We start from the raw sequence: 23,698 nt of genomic DNA on the forward strand, positions 1-23,698 counted from the left end.
ATCAACAGTACCAGGTTCCATTTGACCACTTATAAAAATCATCAAAAACCCCCACAAAACTAACACTTTGGAAGCAATATTTTGTTCATTTCTAAGCAGAGACTAGAACTGCAATATGGACTGCACAGGCTTGGATTTGAAGAAAAGATACAAATTTCTGAACTGAAGTTTTCAGCTTGTACAGAAACACACACATGTTTGGCCTCGTCTTGCAACAAGCTTCTTTACAAATTAAATAGAGGACATTCTCTTTGTATCTTAATATTGCAGGGTAGGGGAGGGTTGCCTTTTGTGTGCATATAAAATAACAGAAGAGGTATAAAATACATTTCCACAGAATTGCACAGCTTAGAACGGCCCTCTGCTCAAAGCAGGTTGTTCAGGGCCTTGACCAGCTGTTTTTGAGTATCTCTGTGGTGGAGATACCACAACCTTCGAGGGAAAGCTGTTCCAGTGGTTAACCACTGTCATAATAAGAAGTTTCTTTCTTTATATCAAGTCAGAATTTCCTGCGTTCCAGCCTGGGTCCCTTGCTGTTCATCCTACTACTGTACCCCTCTGAGAAGAGTATGGCTCTGTTTTCTCTACACCCACTACCCATTCGGTCATTGCATGACAGTAGTAAGATGTCCCATCAGTCCTCTCTTCTCCAGGCTTAAAACCCCCCAATTTTCTTGGTCTTTTCTTGTATGTCATATGCTGCAGCCACTGACTCCCTACACTTGCTCCAGTGTGTCAATGTCGTTCTTGTCCTGGGGAGCCCCCAAATGGACATAGTACTCCAAATACTATCTCGAAGTGCTAAATATAGCAGAATAAAAATATACCATACATTCCCATGCAAGCTCAGGAGCAGAGGGTGTTCTATACCCTCCAGGTAGAAGGCAAGTCTGTACCTTCCAGGCAGATACTTCTAAAACTAAGTTTAAGTCAAATATGGTCAGTTAAAGGTCATGTCATCTCTTCTTGGCATTAAGCTATAAAGGGACTATCACGCCAAATGGGCAAAAAACCCCCAAACCCATGCAACCAAGAACCAGGTACAGGTCACTGGAAGAACATGGTGTGCAAAAGAACACAGCAAGTGCCACCTTACCCATATATTGCTTCATCTTCAGGGCTGGGTTTAAGAATCGTTCTTGTAACTGGTTTTGGTTGAGACACTATATGTAAAAAAAGCCAACAGAAGTTAATGAGCTATTAAAAAAGTTATAAATGGCAGCAATTTTAAGCTATCAGATAGCAATCAAACCCCTCCATGCCAAAGATTAATACAGATTTAAGCATCAAGCATCTCTCTGACTAGAATTGATTTACTTCCCTTTTTTTTTAATACTTGAAAAAGAACAAAACGGTCAAGGGAGGGATACACAACTCTTTCAGGTGAGCCAGATCAGACTTCAGGAATAGCTTCATTCGGCTGCTTAGGGCAACAGGCTACAGTAGATGCTCTAGGGGAGTACTTGTTTTTTGAGATGGTAATTCTAATAAGCAACTGCCTTCAAATATTCTCCAGTGTTTCTTCTCTCCCTGCACCCCAAAGCAAAGACAGACCTCTTCTCTGTGTGTCAGGACGGGGTTGACATGAAGAGTATACTAGATATGTCAACATGATTGGGGGAGTAGAAATTCTGTGGCCAGAGAAAAAAAAGGCAACCAAAACCTTCAAACTCTGACCTGCTGGGTCATCTTGGTACTTCAGTTCTTTGTTTCCGTCTACAACTGTAACAGCAGGACTAACAATGTCACCAGTTGATTTGAATGGTGTAGGCATTGCTCCCATCCTGGACATCCTACTGGATGGATCATCTTTTGCACTAAAAGAAATTAAAAGAAAAAAAAAAGTGTAGTGAAATCAGATAAGAATGCCATGTATTTTAAGAACTTCTTTGACAAGCATTAGAAAAATGGACTAGAAAAGACCATTTCTTACCTTGGTTTCTCCTTCAGCTTTTCATTGGATGAATGCGAATCTAGATCAGAATGATGTAATCTGTCATCTTGAGGGGAGAATGATCTGTTTGACTCTATTTCAGAAATGTCTGTAAAGAGAGCAGCAAATCAAGAAATGCAGGATTTGTTTAAATTATCTGCACATCTGATCACCACGTTTACTTACAAAGCTTTCACATATAAGATATGCTGAACCTTTAAGCCTACTCCTTTTCCAAGTTGGATTTGACTAGCGTTCAAAAAGTGCTGCACGCCTTTTAGTGCTTCAACCTGCCCACACCTCTGAAAATATTTCAGGAAGGTTTCACACAACCTTTAGGAAACACACTCACATCACACAACTATTTTGAGCATACCATAATCTCATTAACTAGGGTTAGCAGCCTTTTATTTGAGGTCTCATAAAGGTTCCCAAACAGAAGACCACCTTCACATTAACAGTCCTCACATTGCTTTTCTGTGACAAAAGAAACAGAGTAGCCCTCAGACTTGAACTGTATCTCAGTCTTCACTGTAAAACCTACAAAAAGTTGCACCAATTATTCTGACATCAGAGAACCAAATACCTTGCACTAAATAATGTAACATCCTGCTCCCCCAAACATCCTGAGCCCTTCCCCAAGCCAGATTTTGTTTAAAGATATAGCTCATACACTGTGAGAGATCATTTGTACAGAATAGATACTGGAAATAGAAACCAGTTGTCCAGGGGGACTTAATTTCCTCTTGTCCTGATGTTTTTTCCCTCCTGTGGAATGCTGTCATGAATGTTAATGCCCTCAGAAGGAGAGACCAGACCAATCTACCTGTTTTTAAAACTGAAGTCTTTTATTAAAGCACCTGACTTGCTTGTTCTGAGAAGTAAGATTGATTTTGCCACACCAACATTGCTGCTTCTATCTCTGTCCCTGCACAAAATGTAATTATGATTACTACAAATTTCTTCTTTCACCTAAAGGAAGCAGGCATGATGCTTAACTGGCTATTACTTAGGTTTGTTTGTGTTTGGGGTTGGGGGGGATTGGTTGGTTGGTTGTTTAACAGAGACTAGTACCACTCTACCACAGCAAAATACTATGAGCTTCATTCTGTCCCTGCACAGAGTCCAGAACTTTTTATTCACATCAAAACTCACCATCCATTTCTGAGTCACTGTCATTCAGGGAAGGAATGTTGAGCAGTGTCTGCTTTCTGTCCCTGAGGACAACCAGCTGGAGCTTTCCCCGTGACTTCTCAATCAACTTTCGAGCATCAGCTAAAGACATGTTCTCTGTCACTGTACCATTGATCTGGACAGAAAAAGGCAACAATAACACTACAAGTAAACAAACAAGTCCATATTGTGCTCAAGTTTAATAGTAAAATTGACTATAACAGGACTTACTCCAGAGTAACCACTATAACAACTGCCTGCTGAACTCTAGCAGTATTACCAGAACAGACCTTGAGAATGATATCCCCTTCATGAAGGTTGCCATCTTTGGTTGCTAGGCCAGTACGGGTCATTTCTTTTATGAAGATCTGACTTCCAAGCCGGAGACCATATTCTGGAATCAGGGAAATAATCCACTGTAGCTTAGAAGGTAAGTGAGGATGCATTTTTTTAAAACTACACAGTGTACATGCAGCACACCCCATTACACCATGAGAAAAGAAAAAAAAATGCAGACCTAGTAAACCCACTTAACCCTAGGCTAATTCTCCCATTTCTGTGCTGCCACCACAATAAGAACAAACAGCAGTTCAAAACCCATCACCAATAGATGATTAGTCTGCACCTTCAGAACGCAAAAAAATGCCTTCATTCTGCAGGTGCTTATTAACATGCTGGACTAGATTCTCTCTCTGTATCATATTTTGCATGGCATGGAGAGGGAAAAGGGTCAAAAAGCACTAATAGAAGAGCTGGGGTTTTTTACCAGTTGCTGCCTGCTGACCCTGTCCTATCTGTGCCCCACTGTCTCAGTTGTTTCAGGCAAAGGATTTTTTTCCCTTCTCCCCATCCTTATTTTCCTAGTTACTTGGATCAGTGTATTTGCTACTTAAAAAGAAAGGCAACACTCTTTTAATAAAACACACACATCTTAGAACAACAGAAAAGGAAAGAAACAGCTGTCTGCTTTTAAAAATCACATTTGAGCAAGTCTGCAAAGCATCCATATGAATGGCAGAAATTATTATGGAATTACTAGCTACATATAATACTTCACAAAGACAACTTAAATTTCTCCTTATTTGTATACCTATCTGTATTATCTTTGCAACTGGAAACATTATGTGCAGGGGAAAAAAAAGAAGGAGGGAAAGGGAACCTTGCCAGAATCAATGAAAAAAGAGGTTAGCTCCTGCATACAAAGCATACATGAGCAGAAAATTCCTTCAAATTACCACATGGCAGATGAGAAAAAAAACAACCCACAAAACCCCCACAAACAATCCCCCCCCAAAAAACCTAACAGAAAAGAATGCACAATATGCTTTATAGCACAAGAGTCTTTATTTCATAGCACATGAAAGATCAGGCTTTTGGCTTTCATTTACACACTCCAATACTCAGCAAGGAGAGGCTGTTTCAGCTGTTGCTATTTCAGTATTCTTTAACTACATTCTGAAGTATTCAGAACCAAACAATCCTTGGAACTAATTTAATTATACTGAAGGGAAGAAGTAAGAGCACTATTAAAGGCAGAGTCTTTTCTTCATGCTTTGTAGCTGTGCCAAGTGTAATCTGAATCACTATCAGATCCATGTTTCCCACCAGAAACAGAAGAAAGGGGCAGAGAAAATGGAAACCCAAAGGACACAGTGGCTTGAAAAAAGCACCCTAAACCAGAATGAAAGAACAACTTAAGTGATCAGTTAGAAAACTCAACATTTAAACTGTAAAAGCAGAGAATATTCAGCTTCTCTTCCTTCCCCAGGAAAATAACATGCTGTATTAAAAGTCAATTCCTCTCTTCCCCTACTATACCTACCTTCATTATGTCTGCCTTTTGTTAACAGAACACTGATTGGGCCATTCTGATCCTGCGGTCCTAGGTACTCATGCTGATGGTGTATCTCAGGCGAAGGACTTCGGGAGCGAAGCCTGTCCCGACTTCGACTCCTCACTTCCCTCCTGTATCTAGGATCAGGTTGAGATCCATGACTATAATTGGGTGGGCTGTAGTCTCCTCTGTAGTCCCGTTCATAGCCACCATCCCTGTCAATGCTCCTTCCCCTGCTCTGATCTCTTCTATAGTCTCGATCCAAGCTCCTGTCAATGCTCCTACCACGACTTCGATCACGGCTGTAGCTGCATTCCTTATCACGGTCTCTGCTTTGGTTACACTCTCTGTCTTGTTCATCTCTATAGCTCTGATCCAGGCTGTTTCCCCAGCTTTGGCTGCGCCCTCCATTACCAATATGCCAGCTTCTGTCACTATAGCCACTTCGAGCACTTTTGCCATCAAATTCTGCATGGTCATCCATTACATCTAAAGCTCTGTCCTCATAGTCAAGGGAGGGGCTTCTCTTCAATGCAGCAGCTTGCACTTTCCTTGGTCTTTTCACTACCTGTTCAGTGCAATACGAAACAAACAAACAAAACCCTCCAATGGTGAGAATGTGAAATTCAACAGATGAATATTCTTTACACTTAAGAGGTTGGGGGGTGGGAGGGAGGGGAGAACAATGTTTTATTTCTAAAACAGCCAGTAAATTAGATTATTTAGATGTGCAAAAGAGACGAGTTGCAGATGCTTCTCTCTCAACTAATGAAAGTCAATCTGGACAGCAACTCTTGGACAAAGTCTGTGTATGCAGGACATCATTTGCCTCACATAACACTAGTTTTTACCAACTACCACTCATTACTCAGTAAAATTAAAGACTGAGGACATACATTTTATTCTCAGTTTTTCAACATGATAACTTCATGACACTGTTGTTTAATTTCCATTTGTTTCACCTGTAGAAACTAAGTCTTTGCTTTGTTTTGTTTACTTTGTACATTCTGTTGAGCAAAGGCTTGCTTTGCTTTATGCATTTATAGTACACTTCATAGAAGAAAACCAAAATCTTGACTGGTTACACAGGAACATACCACTGTAGAGTGAATAAATTTGTAATTTACTTACAATGGTGGCCACTTTTCCACTTTTCCTAAGCTGTTGGACTGCAAAAGAATGTGGAACATTTTCCATTGGGGTCCCGTTAACTATGACCACCCGGTCGTTTTCTCTGGAAAAGGGGGGAGGGGAAAAAAAGAAGAAAAAAAAAAGGGGGGGGGGGGGATTTAAGAGGAGTCCTCATGAAAACACCAGAACAAAATTTCTTTTTTTTCAGGGGCAACCTATGGATTTCATTCACTTTAGCAGGGAGTTTTGCTTAAAAACTGTGTTTGTTATACAAACACTACAGTACCTGAATACTAGAAGAAGATTTCTGTACGTTTAAAAATTAGACTTTGGGCTCCGGTGCGTATCTTTATACATGTACTATGTCCAGCTTAAGTGCCTTGCCATAATATCAAAGAAGATTTTGGTTTTTTAAAGAGTATTTGTGATGACCATTAAAACTTCTATTCTTTTTTCTTTTGTTCTTTCAGAACTCCTAGTCTTTCACACCTAGTGCTAGATTTTTTTTTTTTCACATGAACATAGGAATTTCAAGAGAGCTTCAAACTGTTGCAGCCGTAGCAACAGACAAATCAGACAAATCTTGACAAGTACCACTCTAGTACGCTCTTCTGAAAGACTGGTATTCAGGCCCCATCTACTCTGAAGAAAAATGATTGGGAGGGGAAAAAAACCCAACCAAACTATAATACACAAAACATCCTCCCTGCACTGAGACGCAGGCCAAAAGAGATTACTAACTTGGCTATTCAGATCTCCTTCATGTCAAATAGACCATTAAGACAACTCAAGTCACCCTCAGGAGACAGCCCCATAACACAAGATTAATTAAAAACCGTATCTTCCAGAAAGGCATTTCAGCACAAGAAGTGCAGGAGGTTAAAAAACCAGAATCTACCACTCCTTGTATTAGTTTATTCTGGTGACTACTCCATAGTACTAACCTTACAGTCAGAGCATTAGCTCAACCAATTACTGGTTACCGTGGCATTTTCTGCTAGATAAAAGAAATCTTTAGTGCCCATTATTTTCTCTTCACTGTAATCAAGTCACAACACAATCTTCTCTTTAAATAAGAAGATTACATACTTTAAGCCTCTGTTTGTAAGGCACTTTCTCCAACTCCTGAATGATTTTTGTGCCTCTTTTCATACCCTTCCAATTCCTTTTACTGAATGAGTATGCCAGAACAGCATGATATATTCCAGTAACAGCTTCATCCAGGCTTTATGTGAGAGTTAAAATAGCTACCTTCACAGTCCATACATCCAAAGATGGTGTCAAACTTAATGTTGTAATACTACATCAAGAGCTCCCATCTATTTATGTTCTCTCTACCTTAAAAAGGATTGCAGGATTGTTAATTCCCCCACACTCTGAAGGTTAGGCCTATATTCCTCGGTTTGTTGAAGGAATGGCTTGCTTTTAATTTTCTTTAGAACATGTTTTGTCTGAATGTGCCCAAATTGCTTGGTATTGCCTTCTCATCATCAATTTACCTAGGATCTTAGGCAGTTTGTGGACATGATTTTATCCCCAAGTCACAGGCAATTATGGAACAGGATGGATTATAGTGGTGTTGTGCAGGGATCACCGCTATAAAATGAAGGTTTTGTATGTTTATGTTGAGAATGGTTTGTTACCTGCTTCACAATAATCCTTTTATCCAGTCCTTCAGTAACTACTCCCATGTCAGCCTTTTCATTACCTCCCCAAAAATTAATGTTTGGCAAAATGGCCAGAATCCATGTCAGCCTTTTCATTACCTCCCCAAAAATTAATGTTTGGCAAAATGGCCAGAATCTACTCTTTTGAATTAGTATTACTGCACAACTTCAGCATTCTTCCAGATTGTCTAGTCCTCATCAGGTATTCCAGGTCAAAGGATGAAAAATTGATCAGCAGTAGGCTAGAAACTGTTTATCTCAGCCTACAGGTTTAAAATTACTTGTCCATTGTAGATGCTGCCTCACCAAGGGTGATGTTACCAGGAGGACTACAGAAACACTTTATTGCCTTTTTTTTTTCCTTTCAAATATAAAATAAATATTTAGCAAACACTTCTGTTTCTCTTCCTTCCCCCATTATTGCTCCTGACAACTTAGGAGTGAAGACCCTTCTTTGGACTCACTTAAGCCATTCTCTTGAAGACTGATCACTAAATGTGTTTCCTGGAGGAAGAACAAGAAGAGTGTTTTAAGACAGTAAGTATTTCTACTGTTTCTTTAAAAACAAATGTAATCTTAAGAGAAACATACTTAACTATAAAAGCTTTTCAACACTACTGAAATCTAATTTCTTACAAAACAGCAAATAAAAACACCTCTGAGTGGAGTTTTTTGGTTGTTGTTTTTTTAGTTTAAAACAGACATCTAGGTTTTCAAGAAGGCACCAAATCTTGAGTGGATTAAATCACCAGGATTTCAATCAAGCCTGTCTGATGGTTTTACATATTCTACATCCATGCCCCTCAAAATACATGAGACAGAAAAATAAGTTGCTTACTGAAGTAATCCATCTGCTGGACCACCTGGGAGAACATCTGAAATGACTATTGAAGTTTCACCATTTTCAAAGTGAGGGTTATCTCTGCCGCCAGAAACTGCAATCCCAAATCCTCGTTTTGAATCCTTTACAACAAGAACAAATACAATAAAACTCAATTCCATCCACAGGAATTTTGATAGGGAGAAAGAAGAGTAACATGAATGTTCCTGTGATGGCACTCTACCTAGGTATTATTTAAAATATAAGGGTTGCGTGCAGATGGTTGCAGAAATATACAGATTTAAAAAGGAATGGGTTTACAAATCCATGTAACAGGACATGTTCCCATGTTCCAAAACCTCAGTCTACAGCCTTGTGATGGTTAGTAATTAAGCAAAGGACTCACTAACTTAGCCTGCACTTTGCTCCACCATCCCACTAGTTATTCATACCAAATTTATTGTTAGATAAATCTGTTTTGTTAGTGGTGCCTGGGAAACTGGAACAGCTTTTCCAGGATATCATCTTCATTATAATTGCTATCTAGTTTGTAATAACTACTTACTCCTCAATCAAATTAAATAAGATCATGGCTGATTACAAAAAGCAAGCAGCGAACTTGTGAATTCTCTATAATTATCCTCTCTCACAATCAACTATTTTAAATACGTAATTTCTGTCAAACCTGTCATCACAGAAATACCAGAACCATGAAAGCCCTAAGATGGCATTCATAAAATCAGGGAAATACTTAATAGGGTGTGAAGGAAGCATGTCTGTAACACTAGACCTGACAACTTAGTGTAACTGAACTGCGGGCAAGAAGGTGTGCACAAACCCATAATTTTGTTAAACACACAGGTTTAATTTTGTCAACTATTTAATAACCACCTCCTATCACTATAAAATAGAAATTATGCTACATTTAAATAAAATGTTTTAACACAGTGGCAAAGTAATACACCAAATTAAAGTGGTACTTTTCTTTCAACTCAACACTTAGAGTGTGTAGTTCATCACATGCCAGCTTGTGTTTCACTAATGTCAATATTATGTGGTTACTACTTTGAGGAGGAAAAAAGCAATGTTTTTCTCAAAAAAAATTTTTTTTTTAAACAGCACTTCACTTACAGTACCTTAGTTTTACAGGAGGCAGCCTGATGCTTCAAGCCAAAACAATACAGAATTCAAAATAATGGTAAAATTCATTGGTAGTGGCTGATACAAGTCCAATAGTCCTTTGCCACTTCAGTAGTATAAGCCTGTCTCTGAGGCAAAGAAGTAATGCTCATTTACACAATACTGAAGATCTGAAAAGTTGGAAATTACAGGAACTAAGGTCTGCTGCAATGTTTCTTCTGTCTACTTCCATAACCCAAAACCAATCCTTTCTCAACAATTCAGCACATAAAACAGGCTGTGTAGGAAAGATCATTATTTTACCTTGGGTCATCAAGTTGAGTTCATTGCAGAACATGTGAAAAAACATAAGCAGCGCAGTACAGGCTGCTCACTGAACCCAGATCATCAGTACAGCTGGGAAGACCACCGCCACCACCAAAATGCACATTCTGCACCACGGTGTGTCACCCTAGCTGCTAGAGAACTCAGAAACAAGCGGTCTACTTTCTGTAACTCAAAAGGACCCTACATAATGAGATATTCCTCTTTCCTTAGAAGAATTGTTAGAAGTGACATCTAGGGTCTATGTGTTTTAGAAATTTTGATTACAGTAGTTTTCCACTAGATTCTACACTGATATTGAAGTATAAAAACCCCCAAAACGTCAGTGGAATCATGTTCAGTGACTATTATAAAGCTTGGACATTAATCACAACCGCTTGATAGAACCATCAGCTTTGTTTTTAAGGTTATTCAATGATGAATTTAGCTATGTGGCTGGCATATAGTGTATTATATTGTCATTACAGAGACCAAACAGTAGCAAATAGAGCACTTAAATTGTTAACTTAATTCACTCTTAATGAATCACACTATTGTATGAGTAACTAGCAGTTAAGCTTTAAAACAAAAAACATATCTGATTTGGACAATGAATTAGTCCTATTCTAGACTCAGATACGCTAATAACATCTATCATAAAGCATATTTAGACTAAACCAGTGCTTGAATATTTGAAAACTAAAAATATAACAGGCACTCACTCACCTTTTGTAAGGTCACAGTGTACTGTTCCCATATCAGCTCTTCCATGCCTGGGGCCTGTTACACACAGAAACCAATTAGTAAAACACACAGCATAAAACTGTCTAAATTAAACTGTGAAATACCCCATTAAAACATTAAAAATAATATGCATATTCTAATTATTTGGTAGAGTTAGTATGAAATGTATGTATTTCAATTAATGATGATTTTTCTTTAAAAAGGCAAAAAATATTAATTGGTCCAGTGTGGTAAAATCCCTTCACATTTCACCAATTTAACAGCTCATTCTAATTTTATGGAAAAGTTTCATTCAGCAAAAGCGTTTAATTCAGATCACACTAGCATTATATAGCCCTGATTCAAATAACACACAAAATACCTAAGGAAGACCTCTCCATTCCAGTATACTGTAAGATTAGCAACTGAAACTCTGGTTTTCAGAACAAACTAGCCTTCGGATCTTTTGCTTCTTGCTCACGTGGAGTTAACAAAATGTTTTGTCCACTATGAATTATGTAACTGAGTATTTAGGTTCCCCTCAAGAAATTAAATTTTACAGGAAAACACAGTGTATCACTATATAGCACTGGTGTATCCATTTCTGTGACACTTCTCAGAAACATTTTTTTTTCCTACTTTTCCAGTTAAAACTGATCCTGAACTGATCAGTTTATCTTACATGATATAACCTGAAATCTTTCCAACATTGCAGCTTAAAATATAATACAGAATAATCACCCAGCTGTGATGCATCATATAGTACACAGCCAGCCCCTTCAGTGCCTGCCTGCTCTGTAAAATGAGGAGAAAAATGAGTCACAATATTTGATGCACAGCAAACATTTCAAAATGCAAAGCATCCATTGCAGAAGAAAAATCCAAGCATTGCATGAGTATGTGTATGTACATACTCAAGCTACAGGTTTATTTGTTTTTACTGCTACAAGTGGTATTCTTTCTTGGGAAGCTAAGAGTTTGCTCAGAAAACTGAAGTTCAGACAGAAGCTCAGTTTTGACTTAATGGTCTTTTTAAAGGCCTTAAAGGGGTTACTGGCAACTAAACTCCAAAACAATAGACAGAGAAGTGACACAAAAAGGGTATGCCTGTATTTTACAGCATCCTCCATATTTCCAGAGTAAAAGTGTTCTGGCAGTACACAGCTGTTTAGCAAGCTATGGATGCCATTTCTCAAATGCAAAGAACCCCATGATGATTCTTCCAGTGGATTCTTAGCATCCCAAAGAGCAACAAGGTTTACATTTTCCATTGCACATTCACTGTATTGAAAAACAAACTTAATACATAAGTCCTGCTCAGACTTTCTGAGGGAATACACAAAACATTGAGTATTCTTACCAGGAATTTTACAACACTAAAGAATCTTAAATTTCCACCATTCTCCCAGAAAACGAACAATGGTCTCCACTTTCCAGAACATTTTGGGTCTAATTAAAAAATTCCTTTATAATAGCTGGAGGAGAGGATAGCTTATATTAAAAATAATACAAGTAAGTATTTCTAAATTTTTACTTGTCCAGATCAGACAAGAATGAGTGGCATTTATAACTGTTAGCATTAAAACATACATGTCTTGGATCAGCAAATTACTCTTCTGATGCACGTGGTGAAATTATTTTATCTGATATTCCTATTTAACCAGCTGACATGTCTAACCCTTCCAACTAGCTGACACTGAACTGTCTCACTACATATATTCTCTTACACAGAGAACCTTCCATAGGTAAAAAAAATCTCTTTAACTAAGTGCTGCTTCTGAGCTGCTGTGATGCTGTGATAAATACAAGTGACTAGGCTTGCTTGTCTGACATGTATGAAAATGTGTAAACAGTTTACCTGCTACTGACTCTTGGCTATACCATCGCTGCCCTGCTTTTCTAGATGGCATTTTTGAGCTGTGCAGAAAACCAGTCCGTGCTAAAGAAGGGCCTCAGTGTCACTTAAATTCCAGTTGACTTCACTGAAGACCGTATCAAATAATGGGTAAAATTTGAAGGACAAGTGGGTGGCTTTAATTCTGTAGAAGCAGGGGAGACAGAAAATCTTTTCCATCCTTCTCACTGTATAAAAGCCGCAACAACTTACACGTGTAGCAAGAACATCACTTAAATTCAGTTTGCACTGCATGCAGTTCTTACCAACACTACCTCCCAGCCTAGAATACTGAATCCAGCTATGTGCAGGCAAAATAGCAAGGCAGGGAGGATGCAATTGACAAGAGCTTACCACCCATAGGGCAAAGAGTAGCATAGTTGCCTTACTTTCCTAGAAACTCTTAACACCAGGTCTTTCAATACACTATCTACTAAGGGAAGGCCTGAGAAATGACTGCTTATTCAGTGTAACACCACAGAAAAAGGACTGAAGAAAGCACCATAAAGATATTGGGGATAGATTTGTGGGTATGAAGCAGGCATGCTTACAGGAATTTCCTTCCAGAAAACTAGGCCTCCCATGAGCAGTGGCACAAGTAAATCTGGTGCACAATTGGCGAGACACATTGTGTAGTAAATCAAAGCATTGTAAACTAACAGGGTTAAGTTTATTTTGCTCTGACAAATAAGTCTCATGGTATCTGGTCACAAAAATAAGTAATACTAATGGAAGAGAAACTAGTGCCTACGGATACTACAATTAAGGTCTTGCAAGATGTTGAGCCTATAGTATCATCTCATCTGTGTCTAGAGAAACTTCCTCATAGTATCAGTGACTGTATCAGGTACTTTCTGTGTAAATTCTGGGGGTTTATTTTTAGCTTTAAACTGTTACTGAACATTAAACAAAAGCTAATTAAATAATTCACTTTAACAAATATTTATGAATTGAAAAGTAATACATTTTTAGAATCTCCTTCTTGGGAAACTGTCTCCCATTTGATGTATGCTATATTAGCAAAGGAAAGTACACTATATACTTGCAAAGATGATTTTGTGCAACATAATTACCAAGACAGCAGGACTAGTTCTGCCATACTGACACTATGCAGGCTCTGTAACACAGTTCAGAGAATTGAATGGTCACCTTGGAAGCCCATAAGGCACAAAACACATCTGCACTCCCTCAAATCTCTAAGCAATAATCTCTTTAACATTATAAAATGTATTGCTGCTTGCCATTGTCACGATGCTAACCCATACTGACAGATTAATGGAAAAGAGAAGACTGAGAGGGAGGGAGGGACTAAAAAAGTTATAAATTATCAGTTGAGGACTTGATCAAAACTAAGATTGAAATCTCCACCATAATCGCAAAATTCCCATATTCCACATCTAATAATATGACTCTCCTCTGAATGATCAAGTGATGGGTTACAGAAAGCCTCCATCACCTTGCCAATTTCTTCATACTTCATCTGTAAGGAAACACAAAGGGATCCTGAGCAGCCTGTGCATCCTTTATAGGATCGCAGTTTCACTGCAATATTGCACACCAAAACACTGGAGAGACAAAGGCAGGCAAAATGGTTATGAACCCCACCTCCAGTTACTAATAGTAACTGTTTTGCAAGTCTACCCAGGTTTCACACAGATAGCAGGCTACCTGCACTAAATGCAAATTACTGTAATTAGCTAGTCTAAATTCATTAGTGACTAAAGTCAGTCCATTTCTAATTGGAACACTGCAGTCTGGATTTGCTTAAATCTGCCTAATGCTCATACACCAAAATGACAGGTGTTTTCTACATACCCCAAATAGACTGCTTAACAGAATCTTTGGCAGGAAACTAGTCAAAGTGCTAAAATCATCTGTGTGCTATGAACAGGCAGCTGTTGCAACTCTCACTGACAGTCATCAGAGATTTATGCAATTACTTGCAACTGAGAGATGACCGAAGACAACTTCATTCACACTGAAAGAACAAAACCAGAAGACCTGCCATAACAGCCATCTGGCTATAAAACTGAGTTGGAGAGGGGAGGGATATACGAGGGGAAGGGGGGAAGAAAAGACTTGGAGCAAGATGCAACAAAAAGCAACTCACGTGCCCTTTCAAAATCCCCAACTTTTTGACTGCATGTGACCACATTCTCTGCAGAGCTTGAGCTGTCTTCATTGTTGCAGGATATAATCTGTGAAGGGACGCCGTACATCCCCGTCTTTTCATCTGTTTCCACCACTCAACACGGTTATGTAATTCTAATACAATAGTGGCCTACATACTCGAACAAATCCTGCTGTCAGTTTCACACAGAAACACATCAAAACCACAGCAGGGAAATCTACCAGGAGTTTAACTAACTCTCACTTTAAGAGACCCCAGAAAAACAAGGTAGTGTAATCTTCTGTTTTGTTTTGTTTTTTGGTTTTTTTTTTTTTTTTAAATTAAGTGTCAGATTGATACGTGGCAACTTATTCTTCTTCCAAGCACATATGGGTTCACCTCACCAGGAACCTACTTGAAACTTTACAGAAAAAAGTCTTAAGAAGCACAGTGCAGATTATTTGAAAATTCATATTCTGACTATATTTTATAGTAAAAATTACCACTTGACTCCATTATCTTGAGTAATGTTGTGGTTCAGCAGCCTCTATCAAGTCTTAGCAATTTAACTGCCGAATCCATGAAGTCCTTATCCAGAAAAAACTGTTTATGTGTGAGTAATCCCTTCAACTGCATGTGTACAATTACATATAAACACTTGCAGAACTGTAGACTTGGCTCCAGCAAGCACAAAGGGAAAGAGGAACAAAATTATAATAGCTACAAATAGCAGACACTTCCACTGCCCTCAAACATTTAGTAAGATATTTGTAAGAATGATAAGCTAATCACACAGCCAAATAGATTACTTTATTGGAAAATAGGTCAAGCTATCCGTTCCATCTATGCCACATGAATGCTGTGAAATTTAAGCCTTAAGCGAACTTTTCCCCTTGACTTTATGTAAGTTTCACAGGCACTGAACAGATAGGAACACATGCCAACTTCAGTATACAATACTAACCAAAACCTCCATCCATAGATTGTATTTTTCATTACTGGAACAATTTTAACTGCTGAAGAGTAAGAATTCAGACAGAAGTGGAAAATGTGGAGTGTTTTGGGTTTTTTTTTAGGTTTTTCCATTTAAAATCAAGCTGAATTCAACATCCTGTGTTTTGACTGTGACCCCATCTCTGCACTAGCCAGCAGAACCAGGATGAACACATGCTTGCTGCACCTTCAGTGCTGACCTGCCAAGGGTGAACACCATTCAGCCTGTGTCAAGAGGGTCTAGGAGAAGTGCACTGACACCAGCCTCTGACTGGGTCTTCCCACTTCTACAGCACAAGTGTGGATGTAAGTAGTTTAAGGCCATCATCAGAGTTTGGGCAAAATAGTTTAGAATCTCCATCAACATTTCTAAAGAAAAAACTCAATCCTCTGAGCAGACTCACACTCACAGCTTCCAAAACCATGTTTTAAGTTTACTTACTTTTTTTACAAAACCAGCAGGAAGCAGAAACTAATATAAGGATGTATTTGAGACCTCTCTAGCCCTGTCTTAGCTCTCCTGCTTTCCTCCTCCTTGCCCTGACAAAGCTTCAACAGCACTCCAAATACAGAAATATCACAAAAAAAAAGACTGTGATGACATGGAGAACAAAAATGGTGAAACATTGTCCATGAGCTGTAGTGGTTGTAACAGCAAGGACTCTTCTTCCTTGGTTTTAGACTGTCTTTTCTGTAAAGGAAAATGAGAAAGACAGATGGATTGACTCCACCAAAATTTAAAAGGAACCTGAAAAGAAATTAAAAAAAAAATAATCAGGAAGTCTAGGAACGTTACTGCAAATTTTCTTGCATAGTCAGAATAGGAGCTGTGAAGAGACTGATGAGTTAACAGAAAGATGAAAGCTTTTGCATTTGGGTATTTAGTTTTGGAGGAAAACAATTTCTCCAGGATAGGAATTCCTCCATTCAATTTTTTAAAGTGAGATGGAAAAAAAAATATCTTTTTTTTAAAAAAAAAACAACCAAAACCCTAACAAAGCACTGTCCCAGACACTGTCTTTTGACTTTACCTGTATGCCACACATCTTTACAAAGGGTAAAGGAAATAACTTCACCCCCAGCACAAGATTACAGATGCAATTACAAGCCTTTCATATTTCACACCCATTTGACAGCTATTATCCACAGACATTTAAAACTGAAACTCTTTTTGAAAGCAATGTCAACTCTAACAAGACACATCCACCTTGGTTCTTTGGGGAGTCTATCCAGACAAGAAAATGTTTGTGAATCATTTGGGGGAAAAATATACTGAAAACTAAGCATAATGATCTGTTCTATAAACTCAGACACTGAAAAGAAAAGCAGAGCTCCCAGAAAACTCAACAGAGCAACCTCAGAATGTCACAACAAAGCCTTACAGAAGGCAGCACCTCTCTACGCACCCAGGTGAAGAAAGATCTTCCTTACCTTGGTATGATCTCCCCAGCAGAAAAGCTAACTAGAAGTCTTACACCTAGCACTGTCTGTTTTGATCTCTTCCTCTCTAGCCAGCAAAGAAAAACGGTATTTCCTCACACATAATCTAGACAAGGCTGTGTAAGTAAGCAGAAAGGAAACCTGAAATGGTCTTGTTGGCTCCATTATAGAAATGACACAAAAAGAGGTCCTTCCCCTCCCTACCCCCTTCATCTGCTACCATGGACTGAAGCACAAAAACCTTGAAAGCCAAGTCCAGGTTTTCCCTCAAGACAGACTCCTATACTGAAGATGATCAAGAAGTTCAACTGAAAGTCACCCACCCATAAAGGATGGGGACAGAGGCTCTTCTAGCCACTGATATAAGCAGCCAAGAGGAGGGACTCCAGAGCTGCATCAAGATGTTGGCAGCATACCTGGTCTCAAAGACCAGAAACACTATTAGGGGATTCAGAAACTGCCCTCACATCACCTGTCTGCATAAAGACAGCTATGACGGGCAAAATTGGATGGCCCTAGATTTATAGACATTCAAAGATGCTGATCAACTTCAACTTTTGAGTCACCATCCCTGGAGGTACTCAAAAAGCGAGCAGACAGGGTACTTCAGGACATGGTTTAGTGGGCATGGTTGATGGTTGGACTCGATGATCTTGAAGGTCTTTTCCAACCTAAATGATTCTATGATTCTATGATTGATTCTGGAGGATCCCCAAGAGATCCCCTCAATAGACAGTGGAGGCTAAGTGAAATGAGAAGCAATCTGTACAACAGCGTGTGGTGTGAAGTTCAGCTGTAGGCCATAGCCTAATAGGCTATTAAAGATTACTATGAAAAGACAATCACATAACACAAGCTGCATATCCAGAGCCTGGCAAGTATTCTTAATTAACATAGTGAAAAATGACTGAAGAGGAACAGGACCTTTACCAGGCCTGCAGTAAGGAAGGATGCTCAAGCCACTTTGAAGTAAGAAGGCTCCGACTGAAGTGTTTTCATAAGTATCTGCATATGGTATGGCAGATCTTTGATTAGGATTGAGGAGGATGAGAAAAAACTATTTACCCATGGATCTTTTACAATACAGCCAACAACTCACAAAAAAGGAGGTATCTTGTTTTCTACCAATAAATGCTCCAATTCACAGAAGCATTTCCTACATTTTGTGTCGGCTCCTGCACCAATACAGCAACCCCCAGAAAAGCAACAGATCATCCTGAAGAAACAGGTTCCCAGAATGACGAATGGCTCAGATTAAAGGAAGAGAAGTGATAAAAAATGGTTTGCAAAAGATATCCATCCACTAGGAGCAACATACAATTGCTCTCCAACAAGGCAGGAACTCTTTTTTTTTTTTTTTTTTCCTCCTAGGGTTGTGAAGGAGAAACACACATAAAGGACAACTCCATGTTGAGAGATCATCAGCTCTACTTTCATATTCAGGTAAAATCAAGATGGTTGTTAACTTCAACATGGTTATATTATCAGGATGCAGGAAGTCTGAAAAAAGTCACATACTGTACAAGTAAGTATACCTCTGCACTGGAATGACAACTTCTAAAGGAGAAAAAAGTTTCATGTAGAAACGAGCTGTGCAGACAATCCTTTCTTCCCCTTCCCTTGAATGTCATTACACAGAAACACAAACAGAACTGTTCTTAATGGAAAAGAAGTAACAATGTCAGTAACTTTTCTTAATCATATTTCACTTAAAAGTTACACAATTTGTTTGCTATGATTTGTAAATTCTATCTACAACAGCACTGGCAAATGCTACATAAGCACAACATGCCTATTCCAGGCATTCAAAAACCAATCTTTACTTTTTAAGTTGCATGAAAACTTTTTAAACCATCAAATGAGAACTGTTTATGAGACAATAATTAAGGTTTTTTTGTTTTACTTCTTTCAGGAACCGTTTGAATCCAGCATGGCAACAACAGCCACAGTCATTACTTGACACTGTGCTTAGCACTATTTCACTATGATTTTTTCTTCCAGTTAGCAACACTACTCCTTCTTAAAAAATACCCAGTGCCAAAGCTGTCAGCTGCAGAGCCAAGAGCATAATTCAGGCTTCTTGACTTCAAGTCAAGAAGTGTTGTTCAGTTCTACCCACTGAAAAGTGTTGTACAAGGAAGCAAACACACAGATTTCTTCCATGCTGTTGAACAGAAGTCTCACACCAAAAAAGCCTCTGTAACAGGAAAACAGGGGCCAACCTTCTCCCATTGTGGGAGTTGCAGCCAGCTGACTGAGATAGGGGAAAATTCCAGGGTGGCAGAACTTGCATTCACTTCTACCTCTAGTTGCACTATGACACTCCAAATGCCTTACAGACTGCGAACTAAACTAGAATCTAGTACTATGAAGAACTGAGGAGATGAAGGGCAACAGCACTGTTCACCAGACTACTGAAAATATTATTTGACAAGCACATCTAGATCTCATATGCATTGTAGCCCTGTTACTAACATTCACAGCGTAATGCCCCAGATTTTCTAGTGCACAAAAGCTGTTTAAAAAATACGCCAAAGGAGATGGAAAAAAAGTTGCATACACACAGAAGATTTCTGCTGATCTGGAGCTTTGACAACTTGTGTGCTTTTTAATTCAAAATATATCACTTAATCCAGCTCACAGCATGTCAATGACAAATGATGCTTAAATGTAATGAAGGATATCACACAATCTGCCCATAATAGCAATCCCTGCACTAGTATTCTTCAAATGGTTCACAGTGATGAAATAGCATCCCCAATTGAAAGAGGTTTTGCAGAAATTTGCCTGAGGACAGGAAAAAACAGATCAAATTAGAGGAATGGGGTCTGAGATTTGCAAATATTTAATTATTCTGCAATTCCAAAAAATAAAGGGAATAACAAATAATCTGGACACAGAAAAGAAGCCAGAAAAGAATGTAGCATTAGGCATCTTTTTGCTGGATTACTGAGCAAAACACATAATCTCTGAATAGTTTTATTTGTTTCAACTCTGTATTAAAGAAACACCTAAATAAAACCAGGGAGGCTGCATGTATAAACACATACGCTAGTCTCTCAGGGGGTGGGGTGGGGTGGGAAATCAACTTTTTCATGGAAATTTTTATCTGTCCATGCCAGTAAGATACTGCCTAGGAAAACTGTGTTTCCTATATTTTTAAAGCCAAATATTTGCCAACTATGTTGAAGACTTTCAGAAAGCAGGATGAGCACTTTGAAAGGAAGAAAGGGGAGAATCAGGATTTTCTTAAAACATTTTGAGTTCAAGTCACAGTTCACCTTAGAAATAAAGAATAAAAATCCAAGGTGTTTTTTTCTGTTTGCTCGCTTGCTTTCTTCTTCTCCGGCTCATTAAGGTTTCCTTCCCTCTAGAAACGAGCACCTTTGGAAAGTTCACAGAAGACCAACACTCCTTTTCATCTTTGGCAATGCAGGTTCCTCTTCCCAAATACACATCTACCTCACAGGCTGGGTACGGTTTCACAAGACAGGAACTAAACAACAACTTCCTTTTGACCATAACAATTTCCACATTCCTCCTGCTCATTTACATGTGGCCCCTTTACTCACTCGATGCATTCTGCTGTTTGGCACTTCAAAGTAAGCCAAAACAGCTTCCTAAAGCATTCAAAAAGCTGCTGTGAGCTTTAGGTGAGCTGAACTGGCTTGCCAAGGAACAGCTGAACAGCAGGAGATGAAACAGAAGGAATGTTAGAACGCTGCACCTAAGATCAACTCAGCCATCAGATGAAGCTTCACCTTCAAGGATGCACCAGGGTAGGAAAGCTAGATTTTATTAAAGGAAAACTTAAACATATAATCATAGAATCATTTAGGTTGGAAAAGATCAAGTCCAACCATTAACCTAACACTGCCAAGTCCACCACTAAACCACATCCCTAAGCGCCACATTTACATGTTTTTTTCAGTATCTCCAGGGATGGTTACTCCACCACTTCCCTGGGCAACCTGTTCCAATGCTTGACAACCCTTTCGGTGAAGACATTTTTCCTAATAGCCAATCTAAACCTCCCCTGGCACAACTTGAGGCCATTTCCTCTCGTCCTACCACTTGTTCCTTGGGAGAAGAGACTGACACCCGCCTCGCTACAACCTCCTTTCAGGTAGTTGTAGAGAGCAACAAGGTCTCCCCTCAGCCTCCTTTTCTCCAGGCTACACAACCCCAGTCCTTTCGGCTGCTCCTCACAGGACTTGTTCTCTAGACCCTTCACCAGCTTTGTTGCTCTGCTTTGCTCATGCTCCAGCACCTCAATGTCTTTCTTGCAGTGAGAGGCCCAAAACTGAACACAGTGCTTCACCAGCGCGAAGCACAGAGCAATCACTTCCCTAGTCCTGCTGGCCACGCTATTTCTAATACAAGCCAGGATGCCGTTGGCCGCCTTGGTCACCTGGGCACGCTGCTGGCTCATATTCAGCCATCTGTTGACCAACACCTCCCAGGTCCTTTTCCTCCAGTCAGCTTTCCAGACACTCTTTCCCAAGCCTGTAGCGTTGCATAGGGTTGTTGCGACCCACATGCAGGACCTGGCACTTAGCCTTGTTGAACCTCATACAGTTGGCCTCAGCCCATTGATCCAGCCTGTCCAGATCCCTCTGTAGAGCCTTCCTACCCTCAAGCAGATCAACACTCCCACCCAACCTGGGGTCATCTGCAAACTTACTGAGGGTGCACTCGGTCCCCTCATCCACATCATCAATAAAGACATTAAACAGAACTGGCCCCAATACTGAGGCCTGTGGAACACCACTTGTGACTGGCTGGATTTAACTCCATTCACCATAACAATTTGGGCCTGGCCAACCAGCCAGGAGCCGGGAAATAAAAGCAACACAGAAAAAACTATTAGTGGAAAAGATAGGAAAATGAAAGTTCTTGAGTGGCTTTAAGGGTACTTAAGACTATGAGAAAATATATTTTCTCTTGCTTTTTAACATATCTTTGATAAAACAACAGATTACTGCCCTCATGCATATAGTTTACCCTAGCATATCCTGATAACCATTAACAGATCATGTATCTTGTCTGTTTGCCCATATTCTAGAAGAAACATTTATGAAGGCTTTGCAGGTATTAATGCAATACTAAGATATAATCTGTTATACAAATACTTTAATGCATATTAAAAAGACACTTTTACATACATATATACACACAGTAAATATATCTGTCCCTGTAGCACAGATGAATAGAAAGCAAGACTGCTTCCTTTTGCCCCTCAAGCTGCTTATTAAGAAGGCATACAAGCAGCAGGAATTTCATTTCCACCTCCTACTGAATTTGCAGGGCACCTCATATTCCAGAGGAAACCCACCAAGTTTTTGACAAATTACTTTTGCACAATGCAGACAATCCATGCAAGCCAGCAAAAACTCAGAGCTAACCCAGAGAGACACTAGGTGGTGCAGTGATACCGCAACTGAGGCACACACTGCTTCCCTGCCCCATAAAAAGAAGTTAAATACAGTATTTCTTCCGAGCTTTAGGAATACAACTTCAGGCTACTGCTTTGGCACACAGTATGGTATTACTGCTCTGAAGAACTAGACTCAACATTACATAATATGTTCATTTATTTATTTCTCAAACAGGTTGGCATTTGAGTGATTTTCATAAATTCAATTTGTGCAAGTTAAAAAATTCTCAGAAAGGCCTAACACCTTGTTAGGCCAAACCCCTATTTCAAAACTTCCCTTTCAGACTAAAAATGACAAGAAATGTCATGTTAAAACAAGGTGTTATGTGATTTTTGTTTTGTTTCTTTAATCTCAAGCACATATCCTACCACCAGTCAAACAGACTGTTTTTTTTTGTTTGGGTGTTTTGGTTTTTTTTTTTAATTCCAGCTTTATTAAGTTTAAGTGCCTTTCCACCATAATTATTTCAAGAATTAATTGCACAATTAATTGTTTATACAAAGGAAATAAAACTGCTTGGGGAATATGTTTATGTTCTGAAAAGAGAGAAACATCTGGTACTCCAAAGATAAACCATGCATATTACTCATCAGCCACACCAAGACACCATGGAAATGGGTAGCTGAAAAATTCTAAACAAAATTTTGAACTAATACTACATGACAGTTGCACCTAAAGTTAGAAATGCTACATTTTAGCACTAACAATAAAAAGGAGAATTCTAGTTACATTTTTGGAGTGAAGCTTTTTCTTCCAGGCTACAAGTTTACACTTTCAAGAAGTACCATGGGGTCCTTTAAGGCCCTGATTTTGCTGACATAAAGGCACAATTTCTCATTACACCAGAAAAGTCAAGCATCCACACACACACTGGAATTTTCTAAAATTCATTCACTTGTATTTCACAATACTTGTGATCCCTGCCAGTAAGAACAACAGTTAATCATTTCAATTCAGTACCCAGAAATTACTTAGGATTGCATGGTGCCTCTTCAAAACTACGATGCTTATTGAACAACTATCTTTTTAACAACCACCTGTTACCTCTCTAACTGTTGTAAGGGGGTAAATACAAGAGCAGCCACCTGAACTACTTTGA

The 23,698-nt window shown here is 39.0% G+C and overlaps 1 protein-coding gene across 6 annotated transcripts in view; it reads right to left on the reverse strand.

The window, feature by feature from the left end:
- TJP2 (tight junction protein 2) overlaps nt 1–23,698 on the reverse strand; it is a 69,211-nt gene that overhangs the window by 14,153 nt on the left and 31,360 nt on the right. For 5 of the 6 annotated variants that reach the window (XM_069776973.1, XM_069776974.1, XM_069776968.1 and 2 more), the window contains 9 exons: nt 10,728–10,781; nt 8,577–8,701; nt 6,072–6,174; nt 4,929–5,508; nt 3,397–3,500; nt 3,089–3,242; nt 1,934–2,042; nt 1,678–1,817; nt 1,097–1,163 (listed from right to left, as the gene is read on the reverse strand). In XM_069776973.1, coding sequence (XP_069633074.1) covers nt 1,097–1,163; nt 1,678–1,817; nt 1,934–2,042; nt 3,089–3,242; nt 3,397–3,500; nt 4,929–5,508; nt 6,072–6,174; nt 8,577–8,701; nt 10,728–10,772 — 1,427 coding nt within the window. In that variant the 5' untranslated portion in view covers nt 10,773–10,781. Of the gene's footprint in view, nt 1–1,096; nt 1,164–1,677; nt 1,818–1,933; nt 2,043–3,088; nt 3,243–3,396; nt 3,501–4,928; nt 5,509–6,071; nt 6,175–8,576; nt 8,702–10,727; nt 10,782–14,728; nt 14,816–23,698 lie in introns of those variants that run through there. The other variant, XM_069776969.1, reaches the window with a different exon arrangement.

This window comes from Haliaeetus albicilla, chromosome Z (assembly GCF_947461875.1).
Source record: "Haliaeetus albicilla chromosome Z, bHalAlb1.1, whole genome shotgun sequence".
Lineage (NCBI taxonomy): Eukaryota > Metazoa > Chordata > Aves > Accipitriformes > Accipitridae > Haliaeetus > Haliaeetus albicilla.